Source organism: Symphodus melops (genome assembly GCF_947650265.1).
Source record: "Symphodus melops genome assembly, chromosome: 7".
Classification (NCBI taxonomy): Eukaryota; Metazoa; Chordata; class Actinopteri; order Labriformes; family Labridae; genus Symphodus; species Symphodus melops.
The window spans coordinates 10,948,396-10,971,870 of record NC_136697.1 but is presented as its reverse complement, the minus strand read 5'-3'; the positions used below and the strand labels follow the sequence as shown (position 1 = coordinate 10,971,870).

Sequence of the window (23,475 nt, the reverse complement as noted above, 5' to 3'; positions counted from 1 at the left end):
GAGTGACATCTTCAGAGTCGAGCGTGAAAAAGGCTTTTACAAAAAACAATTGTTGACATTAAAGATTCAACAACAACAACAAAAAAGATGCTGTCTTTTATCTACTGGAATGTCCCATACAGTGTTGTGAAGACTCCCACACATGGGTCACCACCCCCACCCACTCCCACCCCCCTTGTCTCTTTGAGCAGCTTGTTGTCGGGCTGTGAGGACCCCCGACTGTTCCTCCATAATGCACCAGCACTTCTGCACGGCACCCTGTGGTGACCAGCTCTGAAGCCTGGCTGCGACCAAGCACAAAGGTCAAGGCCTCTGTACAGTAGGTGTGTGTGTGTGTGTGTGTGTGTGTGTGTGTGTGTGTGTGTGTGTGTGTGTGTGTGTGTGTGGATGTGGGTGTGTGGGGGAAAGGGGGTGACCTGGATGTAGTCCCCCCCCACATGCAGGTTGGGGGTCATTATGCCCCCACGTGCTTGTGTACTGGTGATTGAAGCCGACTCGCTCCCATACACCTTTCACCCCGGCTGGAGGGGGGAAATTGAAATCAATACAGCCGATGAGGGGACGGGAGTGGGATAGGGGTGAGGGAGGAGGAGTGGAGGGAGGCTTGACGGATGGCTGGTTAAAAGGGGGGGTGATCAATTACCTTGATGGATTGCTTTTTGGGGATTTCAGAAACGAGACGGATCTCTGCTCCTTAAAGACTGACTGAAGGAGCACTTTTTGACAGAATATCCTTCACTTACATCTTTGTTGTTGAGAAAAGTGGCAACCGGTCCCTCCTCCTCTTCCTCCTCCTCTCAGTCTCCATCCTTTATTTTTCGAAAATGTTTAATCCTCTTCGTCCCCTCCCCCCTCCCTCCCTCCTCCTCCTCACATTCTCCCTCTAACGGATCACCCCTCTCTTCTTTCTCTCTCTCTCGATTATTCTCTGTGCATTTTAATTTTTCTCTTTCTGTCACCGGGGGCCCACTTTTCCCCGCCCACTCTCCTCGTTTTTTTTTTTTCGCCTGAGACTGAGAATAGTGGAGCCAAGAAATAGTTAATCTCTCCGGCTGCTGCTATGATTGGCCGCTGTGTGCAGCCTTCAGCCTCCTTGAATGAGAAACAGGGGTAACCAGGCAACTTCAGAGCCAGAGAGGAGAGAGAAAAAGAAGATAAAGCGTTACAGGATCTTAAAATTATGGAAGAATGTTTGTAAAGAAAAAAAAACCCAAGGCAATGTAATTTCACCTTGTGTGTCCGGGAAATGGAATTAACAAATGGATTTTCTTGAACGCTCTCTCTCTCTCGCTCGCTCTCGCTCTCTCTCTCTCTCTCTCTCTCTCTCGCTCTCTCTCCCTCTCTCTCTCTCAATGGGGGGAACAGATAGAGCGCTCAAATGAAGGGGACACAGATGTGGATTAAAACGCTTAAATGGGACACTCCAGAGACACACACGCTCAGAAAAGGTGAGTGACACCTCTGTTGTCGGCTTGTCTATTAACGGGAGTGTTTAAAACTGTGAAAGTGAGGAGCTGAATCCGGATGAGAGGCGGATCAGCGACATGTCAGGATTTATGGAGAGGATGCGTTGGCCGCTGAATGGAAATGGGCTGCGGAACAGTCCGTTTTGGATCGAGAGACAGTCACCTATTTGAGAAAATGAAGATATAAGATCGCAAATGAGCTCACCAATAGTGGATCTGTGGTGTGTGGAGTCCTTTAAAGCGTAAACGCCGGTCGCCTGTCAAATAGCCTGCTGTCCCACATTCAATTGCGCACAAATTGGTCACAGACGTTCCGATTTTTCATTTGATTTCGATACCTGATTTAGATTTGTATGATTTGTGGTTTGGAAAATGTCATCAAAACACTCAAGTTTCATGGAAAAAAAAGCTTTTTCATCAACGTCTGAACCCCCTCCCTCTCCAAATATTCAAATGAAGCGCTGTCCTGCTGCAACAGCAATAAGTCATCTTCAAACCACTGCGTGTTAACGCGCTCCGAAGCGCAGTGAATGAGTGAGTGATGGCGCATATATCGGTAAATATATAAATTTCAGTAAGAAAACGCGCAGAAAAGGCTCAGCAGGCTGTGTTGGTGGGTGAGTACCTGTGGATGGATGTGTGTGTCTGTGTGTTGGATGGGAGCGCACAGCGCAGCGCAGCGCAGCAGAACCGGTGTGACCGGCAGCGCAAAGCGAAAGTCTGCCTCTAACCGGAGAAAGGCCTGTAGAGGAGAAGCTCCTCTGGCCCTCAGTCACGTTCAAGGGTCATTGTGGGGCTAAGACAATCCTGTTGATTGTGGAAGCGTCCAGGCAAAGGGGGAGCTGAGGGTGGGCGTTCAAAATGCGTCAGTGCGTGCAGTTGCGCCCATTTTTCTTTTAAACCGATGAGATTAATGTCACGCGCCAATGATGCTCTTAAATGCATTGACTTTTGATTAAGCAGAGTATTAAATGCTTCTTTTGTATTAAACTTTATACAGCTCATGGCTTTCCGTTCTATATAGGCTGCTCTTACAGAGTATCAGGAGCCAATAAGAACGGTGACAATCTTCACATCATATCATATCATTATTATTTATAAATAATATTCCTCTAGTTCTCTTTATATAGGGGCTAATAGAGGAGTAAAAAAAGCCCTTCCTTTCCCATAATTTTAACCTTTCAACAGTCAAACCCCCTTGGGTAAAGCTGAATATGAGCCAGCAAGACCAGTTCAGATGCTCAATTCCTTGCTGGACCATATGTCCATCATGATGTCCTGTGTTTTCTGCTCGAGTGCTGATGTAAGAGCAGGCCTGCATGGAAAATGGCCTTAACTATGGCCTTTGGCAAGCAGAAACAATCCAACCAACGTACATCTCTTTCACTTTCACAAATGACCACATGCAAAGTTTACTTTGCACCCTAGCGGGAAATTAGCAAAGGTCGGCGTTGTTGACATTGGTGCCAAAGTTCATTGGCGACTTCTGCCGATCGTCCAAACTGCCTTTGGTAATCTCCTTACAGCGGATGTTCTGCAACGGATCCTAAGCTGCACTCACTGGCTCGATTGTAGGACACATGTGTTGCACACACACACACACACACACACACACACACACACATACATACAGTACTATTTCCAGTTGTCATCCCAGGGCAGTTCTTTGCAGCCCAGTGTGAGTTGTGGGGCTTAAGATGGAGCTGAACAGAAACACTCGAGAGCATTAACGTCTCCAGTATGGGCTTCTTTGTTGGGTACCCCAGTGGAATCAAGACACTTAATTTAGGTCCTGACAGCTAATGCAGCGAGTGGCTATGGGAGCCATATCTTATCCGATTAAGCCCGCAATGCTTTTTCCCCTTGTGCAATTATTGTAAAATGAGGAAAGTGGTAAAGTTATTTCTTTTTTATGTTATCTCAGCACAATTACAACAACGCAGGGACAACATTTTGGCTGCTGGTTATTTTGCACTCCTGAAATCCTTTGGGTTGCTTGCAAGTGTTTCATCCTGTCTTATTGTCTTGCTGAAAGCCTGCTGTATAGTCACTTTTGTTGCTTCTCTTCATATTGCATTACCTTAACTTGAACTCCCTTAAGATTTTCCAAGCGCTGTTAGATAATGGATCTACCGAACAAAGAGGTTACACTCACATTCATGTAGCATTTCAGCATTAGACACAGGATTGCTGGAGTGGCCTAAATCTTTTATAAAAGTAGTTTTAATGAGCGTGCGAGATTGCGTCTGAGTTTTCACTTTGCTGGTGGCCTTATCACATCCAGCCTGCTCATTAATGAAGCTGTGGCCCCTGGCACAAGCAGGTCAGAGGTGATTGCAGCTGCTTTGCTTGAAAGAGAGGGAGATTGCTCAGATAGTGGTGCATTGTTGGATAATGAATGATGCACAAGCTTTGCCGGGAGTGTAATCAACATGACAGGTGCATCTGAAGCTGAGAGTAGAGGGAGAGGGTTTGTGGTGACCGAATGTGTCAGAGGCAAAGATTAGAAGCTGTTAAATTGGCAAAGAAAAGGAACTTTGCACTCTCCTCCAGTGAGGTTAACATTTTCATTTGCTACTGTACAGGTAGTTTAAAAAAAAAGAAAACATAACTTTGCACTCTTTTTGTGATCAAATGTATTTGGTTAGGTTACAAAGAAACCTCCAGAGAAAACTTTCTGAGCCTTGTCAAAAAGAATTAGGCACACAGTCCCCTAAATAATAGTTACATGCTATAGTACAGTTTTAGTACTGTTTAAATAAATGATCATAAATAACAAATTGGTAAGACTCAGGAAGATTTTCTTTGCCTTAGTACAGAACATGTCTGTGTAGGTTCTCGGTCATCCAGGTCATGGTAGATTGTAAGTTTGATCCAAAGGCAAATGGACTGGTTGAAGATCTTGAAGGTGTTTCACCTCTCCTCTGAATTGAACTGAATCTGGAGATCCTTACAACTTCAAATGCAGCCCATTCGTTATCAGGTCAGGAACAGTATGGTCAATGCAACAGTTTTTTTATAAGCACCACTAAAAAGCAAAAAATTATACCATAAAAAAGAATGTGGTGCTTGTGGGGCGTGTAAAGCTAAAGCAATCAACATGTCAGAAATCAGAGTTTTCCACCAATAGTATGTATTGATATATTTGCACTGGCCTTTGAAATTTACTGTTATTTGCCAGTACTCAAGTCTAGGTGTTTGGGCATTTTGGCAAATATAAAATAAATATACCCTGGACATGCCTTATACAGGGCACTATCAAAAACCAATCCATTCATGTAACCCAGGCTCTACTCAAATCAACAGGCTGCCGTGTGAAATACAGAGCCTGAAATTGGAAATGTTAACATGAACATTTTCTTTCCAATATTTTCAGGCTGGACTTGTTTCACGAATAAAATTTGATATAGACACACTTTAAAAACTGAATACTCGCACAAAATAGAAGATGTTATCCTGCACATTAAACCACAACTACAACTATAATTTCAGACAATTAAGTTAAATAGGCCATTCTGTTTGCAAAAGAACAACTGTTCAGTTATCATTTTTAATTTAACTGTTTGAAAGTAAGAAAATTAGGTCTGTAGTTGTTTCCGATTGCAGGTGAGGCTTATGTAATATTTCCATTTATTCATATGGAAATCAGTCAATTACAGATATATGTGTGAAGTCTGCAAAAAAAATAGCAGTCAAGCACCATTAACTTGAAGGGTTATCTCAAAGTTGAGTCCCTTATCGCACTGAACCTGTTGAGTCGACAATGAGGCTGCGACCCTGCCGCCATACAGAGTGTTAACTGGAATCCAATGGGGCAGTGAATGGCCAGCCCATCACACAATTATTTCCATTGTATGGAGCTGGGTGGCGAGTAATCTGTGTGCCTTGGCCTGTAACATCTGGTGAGTGAGTGAAGTGTTCAGTGTGAAAGAGGGAGTATCGTCCCGCTTTGTCCACTTTCCACAGGACTGGGCTTCTTCAATGCATCAATGACACCAGCCATCACGAGGGACATGTCGCATGCCAGACCAGTGATTCATTAGGACTCAATTAGCTGGGAGGCATGGGGCGGCCTGCCATATGCCTCCAGGTTCTACTGCAATCTGTACCCACTCCCCATTACTACTGTACTCTGCTGTGTACGTGGGTGTTGCATCAGCACAGGGCAACCGTCTGTTCCTCTTTGCCTACCTGCCTTCTTTGTCCCATTAAAAACCCAGTCAGAAGAAAAGATTCAGCGTCTTGTCTCCAACCACCCAGCTTCTGAGCTTGGAAATGAGTCACAATGACCTTCAGCTCAACTCATGTAGCGCCAGTTGGCTCAGAATTAAACACCCATCCATCTGAAGTATGAGGCTGTGGAGCTCCAGATACTGTAAATCTTAGGAGGTAAGAAAGGCCCCCGCTCGATATCGACTTTGCCTCGTCTGCCAAGAGGCGGCGTGTGCTGCCGACAAGATCTATCCGACCTCGAATCTACTTTGTCTTCTTATCTGTGCCAAGGTATAAGACCTCCCTCTCCCTCACCTCATCCTGTGTGCCCCACACAACCCAATTATAACTCCTCGACAAACCCAAATTAATGAAATAAGATGAGGGCTCAGAATCCGCAGAGAGAGCAATGAACACACCAAGCTTAAGATATGTGATGTGATGTGATGTGGCGTATGCACATGCTCCTCATACATGTTAGCTGGCATCTGATCACTGACTGACTCCAAGATTTTAAAGGTCAATACTTATTTGGTTTCAAAGATGCTACAGGCTTTTTGTTGCTGAGATGGTCACGTTTGAGAAGTTATAAACTTCAAAAGTAATGTAAAATGTGACGCCTGAGAGATTTGGTAGGGACGTCTTAAATCCCTTGTTTATTGGAATGGCAAATATCAATTTCTTAATAAATTGATTACCTCCAATTTCTTTCTTTTTTTAAACAAAATCTCGCTATTCATTCACTACATCCAACTACTGTCTGTCTTCCCGTCTGTCTTAGCAGCTGAGGCACTTAAAGAAGCAGTGTAGGGAGCTGGAAACTTATATCGCGATGTAACAGAGCTCTGCATTCATTACATTATTGTTACTGATGTAATATATCCCAGTGTGTGAATTCAAATTGCGTTTCGGTGAAAAACAGCAGGAGCTCCAATGGCTCCAATGGCCACTTCTGACAGGCGTTTTTCATTTAAAGAATAAGAACATATTTCTATAAGCAGTGATACATTACATCTAAAAATACATACTGTCAAATGTTATCATCACAAATAATAAAAAGTTTTTAGTTTAATTCTATTTCAGCACCTCGTCCCAGTGTTGGGACGCCCACTTTAAAAAAAGAAGTGTCTTACATTAAGGCTCATTGTTTAAAGACTGATAGTTTATGTTCTTACAGGCCTTTAATTGTCTCATTTATTGAGACATCATCTTAATTTGAGGTATATTTTCTTGTAAGGGAGAAATCAATATAATATATTACCAAAATAATTTGTGAAACAGAGTTTAGGTGTCATTAATTTTCGATCCTTGGTGTAGTTGTTCCTTTCCATGCCTGTATAATAAAAATGATTCTGCTTTCATTTAAATGAAAACCTCAACACATCTGAAAGCTAGGTTAATAAGAATTATTGAGTTAGATACAGCAAAAGAGAACAAAGTCACACAGCAGACTATTCAAAAAAAATGTTTTCAAATTAAGTACATTTTAATTTTATGGGATTTATTTTGAGGTAAATGGTTTCAGGAAAAGGACAAAAAATTAAAAAGCATGCTTTTTCTGAATTAAAAGCATAACTATTCAATTATGCCAGGAGGAGCGTGAGGAGGAGGAGAAAAGAAAATCCAGGGAAGTTGGAGCAGCTCTGCCCCAGTTGTCGGCACGTGCAGCAACCCCGCTGCTCTCCTCCAGCGTTTTCACCGCATTACCCAGAACTGCTACGTTCGTGTGACCCAATTTATCAGCCTCTCCTCCCCATTCATCTGCTCTCACAGATGCACTACAGGAGGCTTCGTAAGCAGACGAGCATTCATCACCTCTGAGTAGTGAGGTCTTCTGGTTTCATCCCGTCGGCCCGTTCTACAACCTGATTCCCCACAGGGCGGGACAGCGGCTCCATATGTGGCTGATGATTATAATAGTGCACCGAGCCGGCTCTTACTTTAGCTCTGAAGCATTTGTGCGTGCCCTTTTGTTTGTGCTCCATAAAATCTGTAATCAAATATAAGCTTAGCAGGGTTTTTTTCTGCCACTGACAGACAATTTAAATATTGTATCTGCCACAGGCCCTCGCTGCAGAGCTGTTTCCAACCCCCTGGAGATAATTGAGATGTTTAGTTCAGCCTAGAGGAGCGATCACATTCAATTCTCATGTGATTTCACGTCCCTTGATTCATGTTTTTTTTTTTTAGTATTTCAAGCAGAGTGCAGTCCCGATGTTTTCGACCATTTACAGGTCTGAGCAATTGTTAAAAAACAGCACATGTAATCACTCACAGAAAATAAGCTTCTCTGATTTAACTATTTTTTGTCATTTGGTCACAAGTAGCTTTTACTGTGGGACAGAAGTCCTCTAAAGTCAACTAGCTAAAAATGATCAGGAAGTAACATTTCACTTTTAATACTACATTCTCTGAAATCAAAATATGTCCGTGTATTATATCTGCAAAATATTCACTTCCAGCAACCAATGTATGATCTCCATACAAGGGTGAGTCCAACTGGGGCATTGACTCTGCAGGGGTGGCCTGAAGTTTATGTGCATGAATGAAGAGCATTGATTTACCCTTCTGTCTGCACTCATCACATGGACTTTAAAGTTACACAACATAAGGGCAACATAGACATATTCTAATTCTTCAAGGCACAAAACAAAGTGTGTCCAAAGTTACAAATTAAAATAATACAACCAAACATTTCATTTTGGGCTGGCCAATAACATTTCAAGGGTGGCCTATGCTACTCCTGCCCCTCTGGACACGCCCCTGCCTACATCTTGTTTCGAGGCTACAACTTAACATAATGTAAGGTAAATACATGAGATTAATTAAATAATGAACACATGAAGCAGAAACTGTAGGTCTACTTTGTAACATTAGATGTTATCAAAAGCTTTCCATGTCTTTACTAAACCCTCATTTGGTATAAAACAACAGCTATCCTTCATTTACAAAACACATAATGTTTGAACATTATCCAGGCAGCCTGCATACCTGTTTGACAAAAATTCTCACCTTGATGGACCACAGTGCTCTTTTGTCTACTGACTTAAAATATATCAAATGTTTGCTTGAAACAATTTCTGAAAAAAGTTTTTTTGGGGTTTTTTTTTTATTATGAGAGTATAGCTGCTACATTTGTAAAATGTAACCTTTACTGGCGTTGGGCACAAATCCTCACACCCTTAATCAAGATTATGTACAAAGTCAGTTCATCTTAAATGGAAACAATGAAGTCCTTTTAAACCACGATTGTTCAAACCTCTTAAGTGTCTGGGGTCAACTGTCAGTTGACCTCTTGGTAATCTAGCCTCAGTTGACTCTAAAAGAAGCTGACCTTTCGATTGACCTTGATGTGAAAACCATACATTTCTGAATTTGGTTTGCAAATGCTCTCTCATCATCCTTCTACGATTCATTTTGGTCTATATTTAAAATTTGTGAAGAAAAACCACATTTAAAGCCTCTGAAGTTTGATAGAGCAGTATGAATACATTATATGAAAGCATTCACTACAAACATTAGGGAAAACACATGTTCATAAGTCTTAGAAAACTTGAAGGAAATTACTTATTTTATTGTTTAGACCTTTTCTCAAGATTTAATTATTTTCATTTTATTTTTATATACTTTATTAATGCCAGAGGGGGAAATTCTGGTTCACACTTTGTTATTGTAGAGACACACACACACACACACACACACACACACACACTTGGTCTGGCACCTCTCACCGGACCAACTTCCATATTTTGGTCCGCATCGGGATTCTGGTTCCCAGCCCAAGTATCTACTGCTGCCCCTACTGATGATCAGGTCATGATTGACACCTGCATGGTTCTGAGCATAGAAACATAGACTTAAAGACTGTATAAGTAATAAGGTTTAAGGTAATAGGTCAGAGAATGATAAGTTATGAAGTGTTCCTATTGGTTTGTGGATTTTTCTTCTGAACTGACCTCTTCAGGTGTCTAGTTTTTTTTCTTTTTAATTTTCGAGTTTTCTTGGATGTTTTTTTCACCTACTCTTCTGAGACTTCTTTCTAATCATTGTGTGGGTTTTCTACCTTGAATGTGTTTAATTCCAACCCAACACCAGTGAAGATTACTTAGCCTTTTGGATAAAAAGCTCGTTTTTGATACTTTCCAGATGTTTATTATTATGTTTAAGGTCCCGTATTTCTCACAAAGAGAGCTCAGTGAAGGTGGAATTCAGAGGCTTTTTAATCTTTACATACTGATATGCTTCAAATGTAGTTTCCCTCTTGATTTGTCATGAACATCAGTCCAGGCTGACTGATTTCTGTTGCGCTAATTTGTAACTTTGTACCTTTTTTAATTAAGCCTAGCGCTCTCTGGATGAGATCGTCTACAGGGCTCAGTTTCCACATTTTTGATGTGGAGTTGCAGCGAGCAGCGAGCATCTGGCACAGCAGCAATAGCAGCGGCGGTCAGCATGATGTCTGCTGACAAGACCCTTTAGATCACTTCTCATCAGAGCGTCACAGCATGAGCCCACCGTGATGTTTGGCTCTAATCAGCCATCAAGTGTCACATACAGAAGGCTTGTATCAGACCTCTGCTTAGGGTTTATACAAAACAACACAAACTGCTGAAGACAACACTCGCTCTGCGTGTCAGCGTTTGCGATCTGTACGAGATCTTGACCTTGCAATGCCATTATAATGAGGGCTGTTGGAATATTTCACTTATCATTAGCAGCATGATTAGCTGCCAATGGGCTGTGCCCTGCGTGGTTTAATCCTCCTTCTCTCTAGAGTGCGATAACATATGAGATGACAACAGTTTCACACCCAGTTTCACACCTCCCGCCGCTCCATACGTCGCAGTGGCCTTATCACTCATGAGAGATTAATGAGAGACGTTGAGGTGTGCTGGGAGATTCTCTAATTACACCCGCGCATATTGTAGCGTCGTCAGGGGAATTGTCCGTTTGTGTGTGTGAGCGTATGTGGGTTGTTGAGTTTCTTTTAAAGTACAGTTTTACGACAAACCTGGTAGTACACAGAGGGGGAGTTGAGCCACACAAAGGCGTCCTCAAGAGATCAGAATTAGTACTTGAAAGTACTTTGTAATGTCTGAAGTACAGCTGCAAAGACACAATGACGTCAGTAAAAAAAAAAAAAAACAGCTTTTTGGGAGCGCTGGAGTGTAATTTTATTTCTTTTTTGAAGAGAGAAAGGGATTTTTCCTGTTCATGAATAGCTCCTCCAGCTGCCTGCAAGAAACTTGTAGAGTCATGAAAGCAAACCAAATAACTCATCTGCGTTATCACAGCAGAGTGTTAGTCATGCTAACTCTCCTTTGTATGTAATGTCAATCACTCCTATATTTCCTCTCAGGCGTATTTCTGCCACACGCAGCAGTCTGAGAGGAAACTCCAACCAACTGTTGAGTTTTTATTGCAAAAGACAAGAAATTCATGGAAGGAAGATATAGTCATATTCAGACATACTGTATATAAAACCAGTAATAAAAAAGGACCAAAGAAGAAGATCATCCTTTTATAACTTTTAAAACGGGGTCGCTCATAGTGTTGGCAGTTATTCCCTGAACCTGCAGCTCCTGTCAGTTTTATTGGGCTTTATAATGAGTCTTTCAATCTTTGTTTGTTTCTTGTTTCTTTTTTTTTTTTTTAGCTCCATGGAAGGAGCGGTGTTCTGTTAGAAAGCTCTTCAAAACCTACTCACACAACATAATGAGGACCATAAAGCAGAGAAACAAGCTGCATGGACTGTGAACATAGTGGCCAATAAGGAGCCTAATAAGGTGGAGACCAACCCTGGAGTCAAAACAGAGCACATTTTGGGCTAATACACACCAGCTATAGACACAAATCTCACAAGTCCTTTTTTTTTTTTTTTTTTTTTACATCATTGTTTCGTGAATACGGGGAGTTTAAAAAAAAGCAGTTCTACAGAAGAAGAACAACCTCAAACATAATGATTTCAGTTTTTTTTCCAGTTTTCGCAGATTAAATGAAGGGTAAAAGAAAACAAAATCTAGAACGAGAAAATCAAAAGAGCCTCCTTTCATCAAAGAGAAAAAGTCTCCTCTCCCTCTGCAATAATGTTGGTAAAGTCTACAAAAAAAATCACACTATTTCATTTTAATGAAGAAATCTACTCCTTAACAAACAGTGGGACAGAAAGTAAAAAAAAAAAAAAAAAAGGTCTGTTTGAAACGTTTGTTTGTGCGCTTCCCTGCAGCCTTATTTAAGCGTCCCTCAGACTGCAGGTAATGTTTTGTGCTCACCAGTTTGATCATGACAACTTTTATCTCCCTTCACTGGATCTCTGCTGTGTTTGATTGTCCTAATCCCTGTCCAAAACGCTTCTGAATCCAATGTTTGTCTTTTAAAAACATGAATAAGTCCGAACGATGAACTGAAAACAGATATTCATAGTCTAGCTTTATAAAGAGGCTGTTTATGCCTCTTAATTATATCCATGACCCATAGTGCAATGAAAGAGGACACCCTTGGTTATTTATTTAGTTCAAAAAGGACACAGAGGGAAAAAAAGCCTAATTGTCTCGTTAATTAGTCTCTGCATGAAATAATGACCAAACCCAGGTTTCCACAGTCCCTTTGTAACCAACAAAAGCAGGCCAGAGAAGGGGGGGAGGGTGTCAGCCAAATAACACATGCTTCATGCTCTTTTCACAAATAGACATTATGTTTGAAGAGGGAGAGAGACAAAGAAGAAGTGGGTACAAGAGAGGTAAAAAAAGAGGGAGTAAAACAAATATCTGAAGAGATTAAAAAGTGAAAAGTATTAAAGAAAAGGAAGAGACAGAAGGAGGGAAGATCGGTTGGTGTTTGTCCAGGCGGTCTGGAGCAGGCCCAGTTCTCTCTCTCTTTCTCTCTTTCTCCTGAACGTGGTAAACACACTATTCAGACGCAGGGACACAGCACAACAACACACCAAATCAACAGTGAATTAAAGACTCCTTGGGGAAGCCACAGAGCAACATTAGAGGAGGTGTTTTGGAGAGACAGATCCACCAATTAAATGTTCTGAGAGGGGTCCTGGAGCCTCATGCTGGCCACGTTTCCAGACCGTCTTCTGTGTGCGGTGTGTTGAATTAGACAAACAAAAGAAGGAAATGTGAGCTATGTTGTTTTCATTCTGTTGTTTACCCTCACCATGGGGAGCTTGTGACACTTTATTAGCCTGAATATGTCTGTTACATACGCAGAGGCAGTCGGAGAAATGCAAACTTTCAGAATAAACCCCATTAATATTTGCATCTTGAGACTTGTGCTTCGCAAGCAAGAGTGTATTTGTTCATTTATGTCATGTCTCAGACTTGAAGACGCACATACACACAGGCCCATCTTCTCCCTGCTCTTCTTCTGTCTAAATTGGGTGCAGTTATCCTGCAGCTGAGCTGGTAAAAAGGGATAATGCAGGGGCACTTCAGAGGGCAGCTTCTCACTGCCCTCTGAGAAGCTGAGCCCGGCCGTGCTGGAGCCACGCCTAGCTGAGTGCACCGCTCCGAGGCCTTCACTGACATAAATCTGCACTGCAAAGCAACTGTGTGGCAACGCTTATTTAGTTTACCAGCTGTAGCTGCTGAACCTGAAGCAATGAGGCCTCTCTTTTCTTCAGAAAGTAAATGAGAGCGCTTGAAATACCCCAACTGAATTTTCCATGTGTATTTTCTCCCCTTCGTCGTCCTCCTTCTCCTCTTCCCGGCTTGCACACTTGACTGTTTCATCGTCAGAGGCCCTCCATCTTGTCAGAATGAGGTGAACTAATGGGCCGTGGCTGAACAGCCTGAGCTCAGAGGCTATCAGTTCCCCCTGGAAGGCTGAGGAGGAAGACAAGGAGGAGGAGAAGAAAAGAGAGGTCCTTCGCCCTCTTTGGCTACCATATTTCTGTTCTGCCTCAGATAAATCCCTGCACAAATCAAAAGGAATGGTTTAGCTTTATAGTAGTGTTGCTTTAATGCACAGTAGTTGTCCCCATTTTTTCTGCTTCCATCATATGTAAATGTTATTTAAATTGTGCTTGCTAAAAGAGAGCTTGCTTATTTTCTCGATTTCATCATGTATTGTCAATATGGCTGTCCTTTGATGCTCCCAATGTCTTATTTTTTATTTTTCTAGTCATTATAGAGTGAGTGACTCTGTGACCATGTTCTCTAACCAACTATTTTGTCAAAACATCTATGGTTCCCTAATGATGAATCTCATTGACTTTAGTGGGGGGGGGTTTCAAACATTAATTTCACATTTGTCGGTTGATATCACTAACTATAGGACTGATTGCTCTGAATTAAGGTATACATAACCATGTCCCCACTTACTTCATTTCAATAACAGTGACAGAAATGCCTCTGATCAGGCTTAAAATTGGCTATCAGCAAGTATACAATAGCATATCGATGCGATATATTTCTTTATGAGGCCCCAAAATCAACTTCTTGTTTCCTAAAACTGTCCTTAAAAGTCTGAATTAATTTCCATTGTTTTTAATATTTCCTGCCAAAAGCAACTAATGTTTTAGAGCAGCAAAAAAGAACTGAAGGGGAATGACACGCGTGAAAAGAGACACTTTACAAATTTGGGCCGCCCACTTCGAGGTCCAAAGCCTCTGTACACAGGGCGCTTAAACTAACCACACCGGTGTCCCCACATTATACATTCTAGGTCTGGTTACTCTACATTTGCATATTTTTCAGCCTACTATGACAGTGTGTAACATGATTAACCTTCTGAATTGTATGGTCAGAAGTATTAATTAATTTAAGCTTTAACCTAGACCCATATGCCGCTCAACCACTAAAGTCAGAATTGAATTAGTCCAAAAAAAAAAAAAAACGTGCATTAGCCATATCTGGGATTCCAGGTTTATCAGGCACTTGTAAGACTTGTAAGACTACAAGAGACATTGTTATTGTTGATTGTGAGGCTCTGATAAGACCTTTTGTAGAATACATTAAATATCCTCGATTTTACCTTTCACAACAGTAAGGATTAAAGAGGCTTTAGATATTGAAAACAGATAGCAGCGTTGACCAGTCTTTGCTGCCGTAGGTGACACAAGGTAACACAGCAGGGCCATTCACAGGAGTTTTGTTTGGCCAGGTTGTGACAGTGGTGTCCCGCTCAATAAGCTGGGGGGTGTTTTGTAACAAAGATGACCAGTGCAAGGTGCCAAAGCCGGTCTGTCGAACAAACGTTTGTACCGGCCTCGAGCAATGCCAGCTTTGGCGTTATAGCAAGGAGAGGGTCTGGGGGAGAGGGGGGGCCTCCTTCTTCTCTGTCAAAAGCAAGCTGGAGCATAGCCTGCAGACCTTACTGTAGGGACCACCGTGAATGGGGGTGTAATTGGCCGTATCCAGTGATAGATAGCTGTTCAACCTTTGTTACTCACCGATTGCACGATCCACAGAGGCTTGTCTCACAATATGAGGTTGATTGTGCAGTCTCTTAAAAGCCTATCACCTCAGGAGGAAACGCTACGTACTGACATGCTGGCTCTTTAAAATTTTCTTAAAAATTAACTGATTTGCAAATCAACACATGCCCGTTGATTGCGCATTATATTTTAGGGAACATAAACATGACTGAAACCCAATTCCTGCTAATGAATCATTTTCATTTAGTGGAGTGGTTAGGGAGCTGGAACTCGTAATTATTGGAAATTAAAACCTATTGTCTGTCTCATATAAATCAAAGATCAGAATTATGGTCTTTACTTTGTGGCAGACAATTGATCATATCAAGCAATTCCACTTTGATATATGCATAATCTATGAATTTGAAAAACTGAAAGCAAACTGTCTATGTATCGTTTTTCCCCATTCTACCTTGTGAGGGGTAATATTGATTAAAGAAAAACAATTTTACACAGAGAGTGAGGAGGAAAGCTCATAAAGGAGATATATTACGGAAAGTAAGAAAATAAATTAAGAAACAGTGGTGTAGGTGGCAGGTGTAGAATCTAGTCCATTTATTGCATAAAGGCAGACTGCAAAGCTGTTCTTGAGAACAATATGTGAACAAATCAATCAGTGCTGATTAGCAGCGAAGAGGTTCCTGGTTCAAATCCCAGTCGGACAGGGCCTCTCTGTGCAGAGTTTGATTGTTCTCCCCATACATACATACATGGGTTCTCTGTGCTCTGACTTCCTCCTATAGTCCAAAGAAATGCTTTTTCTAAATTGCTCGTAGGTGTGAGTGTGGCTGGTTGTCTGTCTTTATATGTCAGCCCTGTGATTGGTTGGCGAGCAGTCAGCAGTCCAGGTTGTATCCCGCCTCTCGACCAATGACAGCGGGGATTGGCTACAGCCCTCATGACCCAGAACGGGACATGGCTGGATGGATACTTGGTATAAATGGCCCCTTTAGCAGCGATAGCCATAATTTCTGTCCATTTCTCAAATCATATCTTTCAGTAAACCTTGAGTTGAAGCTTTTTTTAAGTGGTGGAGCATTTTCCATTTTTCCAAAATGAAACAAGTTTACCTGACATTGAAAAACTGAGATATACCCAAGAATCTTGGGCACTACTGACACAGCACATAACATACAGTATATCTGGAGAATCCTTTCTCTTACTTGAATACAACAGTATAGTCAGTTGTATATTTACCTTTTTGTAATGTGGAATTTAGTTTTTTGTTGGATAGGAATCCGTATAATGAATAATATAATCTTCCAGGAGATATATTATCATGAACAAGCAGAAGAGGGTAAATTAAAACGACTTTCAAGAAATAGTTTGCTGATCACTACAATCCACTACAATCATTGTCTGTCTTATACTAATCAAAGATCTGCTCTTTATTTTGCAAACATTGATAAGTACAGTCATTACACACTGATGAATAACTGATGATTAATAGCAGCACATAATCAATCCTCCTCCATGATACAACTGTATACATGGGAGTCCAAGTGGTTTTTGATTGAACTCTCTAAAGGTTACGGGCATCTTCCTGACAAACCGATCAAAAACAAAGAAGGAACAGTTTCCCTTCATTAATAAGATTCAGATCACATCTAATCCCAATACTCTGATTCTGCTTGGCAAGATGTGCTGTACCTGTGCGTTACCCAGAGGGCCTGTTGCACCTTCTGAAGGATATACACTCTAACACCTCTCCTGAAAATCAATAGTGTGCATGATTGATGTGCTTAATGTTAAGGAAGAGAGAGTTGCCATACATCAGGTTTTCTTGCAGCGTGTCTGTTCTTGTTCAATAATCCGGTCACGGGGCAAAGCCTCTGACGCAAGCAGGAAACAAACATCTCCAGAGATGATTTGTAAAAATACAGGCAGACGGAGACAAAGACAGCTGCGGGTTGATGGGAGGAAATAAGGAAATGCGAGCAGAAATTAAATCGACTCCCCTCGAGGAAGTTTTTCCCTTTGCGCTTGAGAGAGGTAGAACCAAAGTGAACAAATTAATAAATAAAGGGTGGCGTTTGTCAGGGGCTTTTTGACATCCCAGAACAGTTTGGAGAAGCAGACAGACAAGGGATGCTCGTTAACTGTGACCCAAATCATAAGAGACACCGGGAGCTGTTAAAACACAGAGCAGATTGGGGAGTCTGGGTGACCTAGATAGCATTAGTTTTGACAAGCAGCCGTACATCACATTAAATCGCTCTTGCGTCTAATACAATGAGGCATATCTTATTCGTTGGTTAATGAAAATTACCTTGCGATAAGGCTCTTTGTGACATGGAAAATACCTTTCCCGTCGAGGCCACTCCAAGGCTCCTTCTCATGAAGAGTGCTTCTGTGGAGATCGCCTCTGCGTGCAGAGCTGGGTGACCTATCTGCCTTGTGAGCACACATGAGAGGTGACACACGGTCTAGACGACAGTGCACAAGGAGAGCCGGTGGTGATGAGGAGACCACAAAGAGCTGTTGCTTAAGGAAAGAAATTAGCCGAAACATCAGAGCTCATCGTGAAATAATGGATGGGTTGAAGGACATGTCTACAAGAAGAGAAGGAGGCTGTGAAGAGTCTGTTTCATGGATTGGCTTTATGTAAACAGGAATGCACAAAGCCATAAATCTGTAGATACGAGACAAGTTCATCTGGGAGGCTTGCTGAACCCAAATTGCTAAAGGAAAATAGATTTTCCAGGTTCATCTTGCATTTTACATTAAGCTCAGTGAGTGAGCTCAGAACTCCATGTTTTACTTACTTACTGGATGTGAAAATATTGTATTTAAATTCTGATAAAGGATAAAGAGGCCTTTGCACACTGTCTGTTTTTTTCCCGGATGAGTGTCTTGGCTCTGTAGTCTAATCTGAAAGACAGCAGACACCTTGCACACTGAGTTTGATGTGTTTATTGTTTTTATTTATACCTTAGATTTCATGAGGCAAAAGTCTGACACAATATTCTCATCTCGCAGAGTGATCAAGCAGTGAAGATGATTTTCAGGTTCTTTCACCCCTTGAAGAAAACCATTGGGGTCCATCCACATAAAAACAAGACAAAAGCTTTTCACCTGTCAATAAAGGAGAGCTGCAGAATTATCCTGATCGCTTTCAGGTATATTTCAGGATGTCAGAGGTCCAGTTTGATACAGTTTGATTCTATACCGTAACCACACATTAAAATGAACATCACCAATTAAAGTGAAGGGTATGATCCTGAGACTCGCAGTGTGTTTGAGGTACGGACAGTCACGCGCGCACGCGCACACACACACACACACACACACACACACACACACACACACACCCAGGGATGGGAAATACGCAGAAAATTGAACTTGTTCTGAAAGATATAATGACGACGAAAGAGTCAGTGTGCAAACATAATTGACATAGCATGGGATCATATTTATGTTTTTAACATGCGTCAATTTCAGATGAAAAGAAACAGACTCAGTGTGCAATGGTCTTAACTCTGGAGAAACATTTTGGGCAGACAGGAGAAACCAAAAACATGCCATGATACCTCAAAGAAACGATCTGCCTCTGCATTAATGACACAGTTGAAACATTTGGACTTTTTTTCCTTGGTTTGCTCGGACCTGGATCAAAACACACAAAGTATTGTGAAAGGGATTCCATCCATGGAGCTCCAAAGACTAAAAAAAGACGTTTAAAAATTCAACATGACATCTTTATCTGCAGACAGTGTCCCATTTACTGTGGATAATCCACAATCCTTATTAAATAGCTTTCTTGGGACCATAAAGTAGTTCCAATGAAAACTGCTCTCATGAAGGTCTGTGGATTATCCAGATTTTAAAAGGACACTGCTTGCAGTTCAGTTTGTGAAAGTCACGTTAATATGAGCAGTTATATTTCTGTATTGTTTTTTTCCGGCATAGAAACTTTAAAAGTTCACACATTTAGGAAAAGACACCAAATATAGAGCAATGTTTATTGTCACCCCGACTGATGTGATTCAATCATAAAACACTGGTGTGATAGATATTCTAAATTAAATTAAATACACCGCTCTAAGGACTCACTTCTGGGGCTGGGTAACCGTTATTATTTCATTATTGTTCAGTCCAGAAAGAATAATTAAGCTTCAGGACAAATGTTACTTCTGTCTGTCTCCTTTTATTTTCTGTCTGGGAAGCAGACAAATAAAGTAAAAATAATTCTCTTCAAAGCTGAAGAAATTAGCCCAGTTGAAAATCTAAGGAGTAGATAGAACTGATATTTGTTGGAAAGTAGGAGTAAAGGTGAGAATATTTAGAAGAATACATATAAATATGGAATAAATACAGGAAGAGAGTACAGATACCTCAAAATCCAAAAATAATGTGGTATTCGTAGCTTAATTCTGAAAATTTCCTCAATTATAATGAAAATCAACAATAAAAATGAAGTGCATCTTAAATATATGTAAAAAATAAATATGACCCTATAATTCCATCACTTTCACCTCTCTCAATGTCACACAGGATAACGTGTGCCTGGTTCCCTTGTGCTGCAACTCTTTTTAGGCCGAGAGCGGCTGAAGGCCTCTTTCTCCAACAATGGTCCGTCACCATGCCAACAGAAGCAGTGCCAGCCGCTGTGCCAGCTTGGCACAGCTTCCATGTTAGCAGTGGAGGATTCAAGGGCATTAAAGCACAACGTGTGGGGGTTCCAGTTTATGGACACTTGTGCCAGGATGTCCACCAGAGTTTGCTTTGAAACAGCCTGCCATTAACCGCTCACTAATACTTCCCCTCCTCTCGTGCTGTCCACCAGAGTTCTGAGCATTTCCGTCTTCTTATAATCTTCTCTGCATGCACAGATGCATTGGTCATGCATAAATGTTCTACATTTACTCTAGTAGTACATATAACAACAGAGATCTGCTACAGGTCTTCTTAGAGGAGGAGCCCTGACAGGACACATGTGCTACTCTCTCCTTAAAGATTGATGTTCCAGAAGAGATAACGTCTTTGCTGCCATTTTGTATCTTACATTGATATTGTTATGAGTGATCAAAGGGAATGTGTTTGGCATTTTAATTCTTAACCACCTCCTGCTTAATATTAACTGTCATACTTTACCTGTCTCTTTCCTCACCTTGCAGTGCTTGGAGAGAGAGACTGTGATGGGCTGTCGGACTGCATCTGAAGTGCTCTCACAAAGAATAATATCCACTCCTGACCTACTCTGAAGAACAATATTTCTTTCAATCAATGCCGCACACTCCCTCGGGGGGAATTACGCCAGAGTTATAGGCATACACTCGGAAAAGAGCAACAGTGGACCATGTGATACTTGACCTTCACGGAGGGAACTCAGGTACACTCCAGAAGATGTCAAACCTGATCTGACGCTGCTGACGCAAGGATCCCTCAGCTCATAAATCAATCATCCTTTCATGTGTTTTTTTAAGCAATACTCAAACACAATGGGCCTCAAGTGACGGAGCGTAGATATAAATGCTGGGGCTTCATTTATTGAGGAGCACCAGGCGTCTCACCATGGATTTCGACGAGATTTTCTCTGCCAAGGAGTGATTGAGAAAAGGACTGGAGTGGTGGGAAGTGGACACTGGGAGTTTGGAGGAGGATTGATTACGTGCTGCTAACCCATGGTGGATCTGCTGTGAGCAGGACGAGGGACTCAGCAGTGGAGGATGTCAGCGGAGGCCGAGATCCAGCCGGGTGTCAAAACCAGCCAGCGAAGGGAGTCCAGGAGGATCAAAAGTATGTTTAATTCTGATTTTGAGACTTCTTAATAACTCTGTTAAACAAATACATAACTAAAATGTTTATGTAAAGGATTCATTGGACACAGAAAATAACACAGAATGTGATAGCTTGTTTACAAAAATATCTCTACTTGGACGTGTGCAGAAAATAATCAGCAAAATGGGTATATGACTGCTTTGTCCACAGTGGTCGCAAAAATCAACACAAACCAAAAGTTCCTTACAGGTACTTTAATAGAAAATTCATCAGCAATGCTTAACCGTCAGACTTGGTCATTATTGTTCTTGCATCATAGCAGCTCCGTTTACAATAAATTAAACAAAGACAACAAAAAGAATCATAATTTTAAACTCCAAACACAGTGTTCATGTACAAAAGATTGTTTTTTATTGAGAATGTTGTTGGCATGCCTAAATATATTTTTGGAGGTTCAAAGAGTTTCTCAAGTGGTTGTCCTACACTATATGCATTTGGTGAAGACAGTGAGACTTAGAAAATAGTGAACAAATACCATGAAGGGTTACAGTGATGAAGGAGTTACATAATCTGAGAAATAATAAATAAAAGTAATAATTAGTCATTTGTCTACTCGCCCAAAAAGATTAAGGAAACAAATAATTTGTTTTGACTTTTTAAAGACAAGTTCAATGGGGTCTTTCCAGTGGTTGATATAACATTTTTTAGATAGTTAGGTTAAGGTTTTTTGCCAAGCAGGTTTTTTTCCTATAAATACGTAAAATGCATATAAACTCAGGATTCAGGATTATCCTGTGCCTGAAATATTGTGGACTAAGTGAAGGACGATGTAAAGATGACAGAAACATGTAGAGGAGACTGTCATGACAAAATGGGATGAAACAGTTTTCTCTGTATCTCGGGCTGCCAACATAACCTTCAGTCATGTTTGCATGGAGCTAAATCGTGCTGGACGACATGGGAAGAGAATTTTCACTCAGTCAAGTCCATAGAGACGCTCCCTGTCTCTTCCAGGGGATCCAGATGTAGTAACAACTATTCCATGTAGCCCCAAGGTCTGGAAGCGCCATGATTTAGGTGTCACGGATAGGGTATAATTCACACCCTGTCGCTTTGATGAACAGCATTAGTGATGTAATAGGACGAGGCATTTTCACAATGTTCACTGAGAGATTGAAATGGGATTGAATTGGCTGAGAGGAGAAAAGAAGACCATAAAGACAGGTAGAAAGAGTGAGAGTCATTAGGAGCAGGAAGGAACTAAAGAAGAAGAAAAGGATGCTTTTTCCCTCCTCACTTTCCCTCAATTCTTCATAAATAAAGCCACTCCAGCTAGTCCAGTAAATCTGGCTTCTGCGGGCCACGGGGCCAGGTCCTCTGTGGCTGTTTCACTAGCCCTGTCGGCTTGCTCAGATAAATGGTCAAGCTGGAGGAGCGCCCATTGATTTGAGTTAAGTGGAGGGGGGAGAACAGCACGATGGGCTATTATACACATGGCCATGCGACTCATCAGAGGAGGCTATCAGCCGAGGCTATCAGCCCCTGACTTTAACATGTTAATCACATGTGCTGCAGGGACCATTGTCACAATCAGCAAAGATGCCATTTAGATCCATATAAATGGAAATGTGGCAACAGTAATGCATGCAGACTGCTGCTCAGTCGCTTGTGTTGGTCGTGAGCTGGGTCTGTGGCCAAGTGAAGGACACTGTGGCTCAGGTTTATGAAGCTTAGAATCAAACATGAAGCTGTGTTTATATTTTTTCTGGACTGAAAAAACAAACCAAACTGATGCAGTTCCCATCAGAAGACACAAACTGTTGAAATGTGTTTCTTACTGTGTAGTGTCTGAGTGTGTAACTAAATTCTAAAAAGCAGATGCAATGATACTATAACAGAAGTTAATAGCTCTGCATTGACAGCAATATGTGCATGCCTAGACCTAACAAACCTGGCAAATCTAGCTGAGTGAGCTGGGGTAAAGATGACAAGCTGTATACCCAGGTTTCTAATCATTATGCTAATGAAGGCTTACACCACCTTTAGTTTTACACATGGCACAAAATCATATGCGCTACCCTCATGGTCAATAAGCACAAGTGCCCAAATGTCAAATTGCCCAATATCTGTAGACATCCAAATGATGTTGTCCCACTTAGTAACATCTCAATTACACATTAGGAGACGTTTACAGTTTTACATATTCCAAGTAATGTGTGTCACCTTGTTATAAATATTCATCATATGTTTCCATGTGTAAAATTTGTTGAAATTACCAATCAGCAGTTGGCCCAGAAAACCTTCCAGGCAAGAGTTGAATTGTTTAAATTGATATCTTTAAATTGGCTGTAAGTGTACTATTATTATACTGCTTTCAAAAAGTTGATCTTTTGCAGTTTTATCTGCAAACTAGCAGTAAACGTTCTCATGCAATGTCAATGAAGTCATTGCCCTGTCTCAATCATCAAGAGCCAGTTAAATGCATTGGTTTAAAAGACCCATATTTACCCCGGATGCACAGGATTCACAAAGGCTCCAGCTTAGCCACATTGCATTGCAAGATACAACATGTCCATAAGACAATGCAAGGGTAATCAGAAGACATGTGATTCTTTAATAGCCTATCAATGTAGACTATTTGATACCTGTTCT

At 41.3% G+C, this 23,475-nt stretch overlaps 1 protein-coding gene across 2 annotated transcripts in view; it reads left to right on the top strand.

Annotated features, from left to right (window-relative positions):
• Window positions 1-946: 946 nt before the first annotated feature.
• dab1b (DAB adaptor protein 1b) overlaps window positions 947-23,475 on the top strand; it is a 48,833-nt gene continuing 26,304 nt past the window's right edge. For both annotated transcript variants that reach the window (XM_079348654.1, XM_079348653.1), the window contains exons 1-2: window positions 947-1,448; window positions 20,220-20,841. In XM_079348654.1, the coding sequence (XP_079204780.1) occupies window positions 20,772-20,841 (70 nt within the window). In that variant the 5' untranslated portion in view covers window positions 947-1,448; window positions 20,220-20,771. The remainder of the gene's footprint in view (window positions 1,449-20,219; window positions 20,842-23,475) is intronic.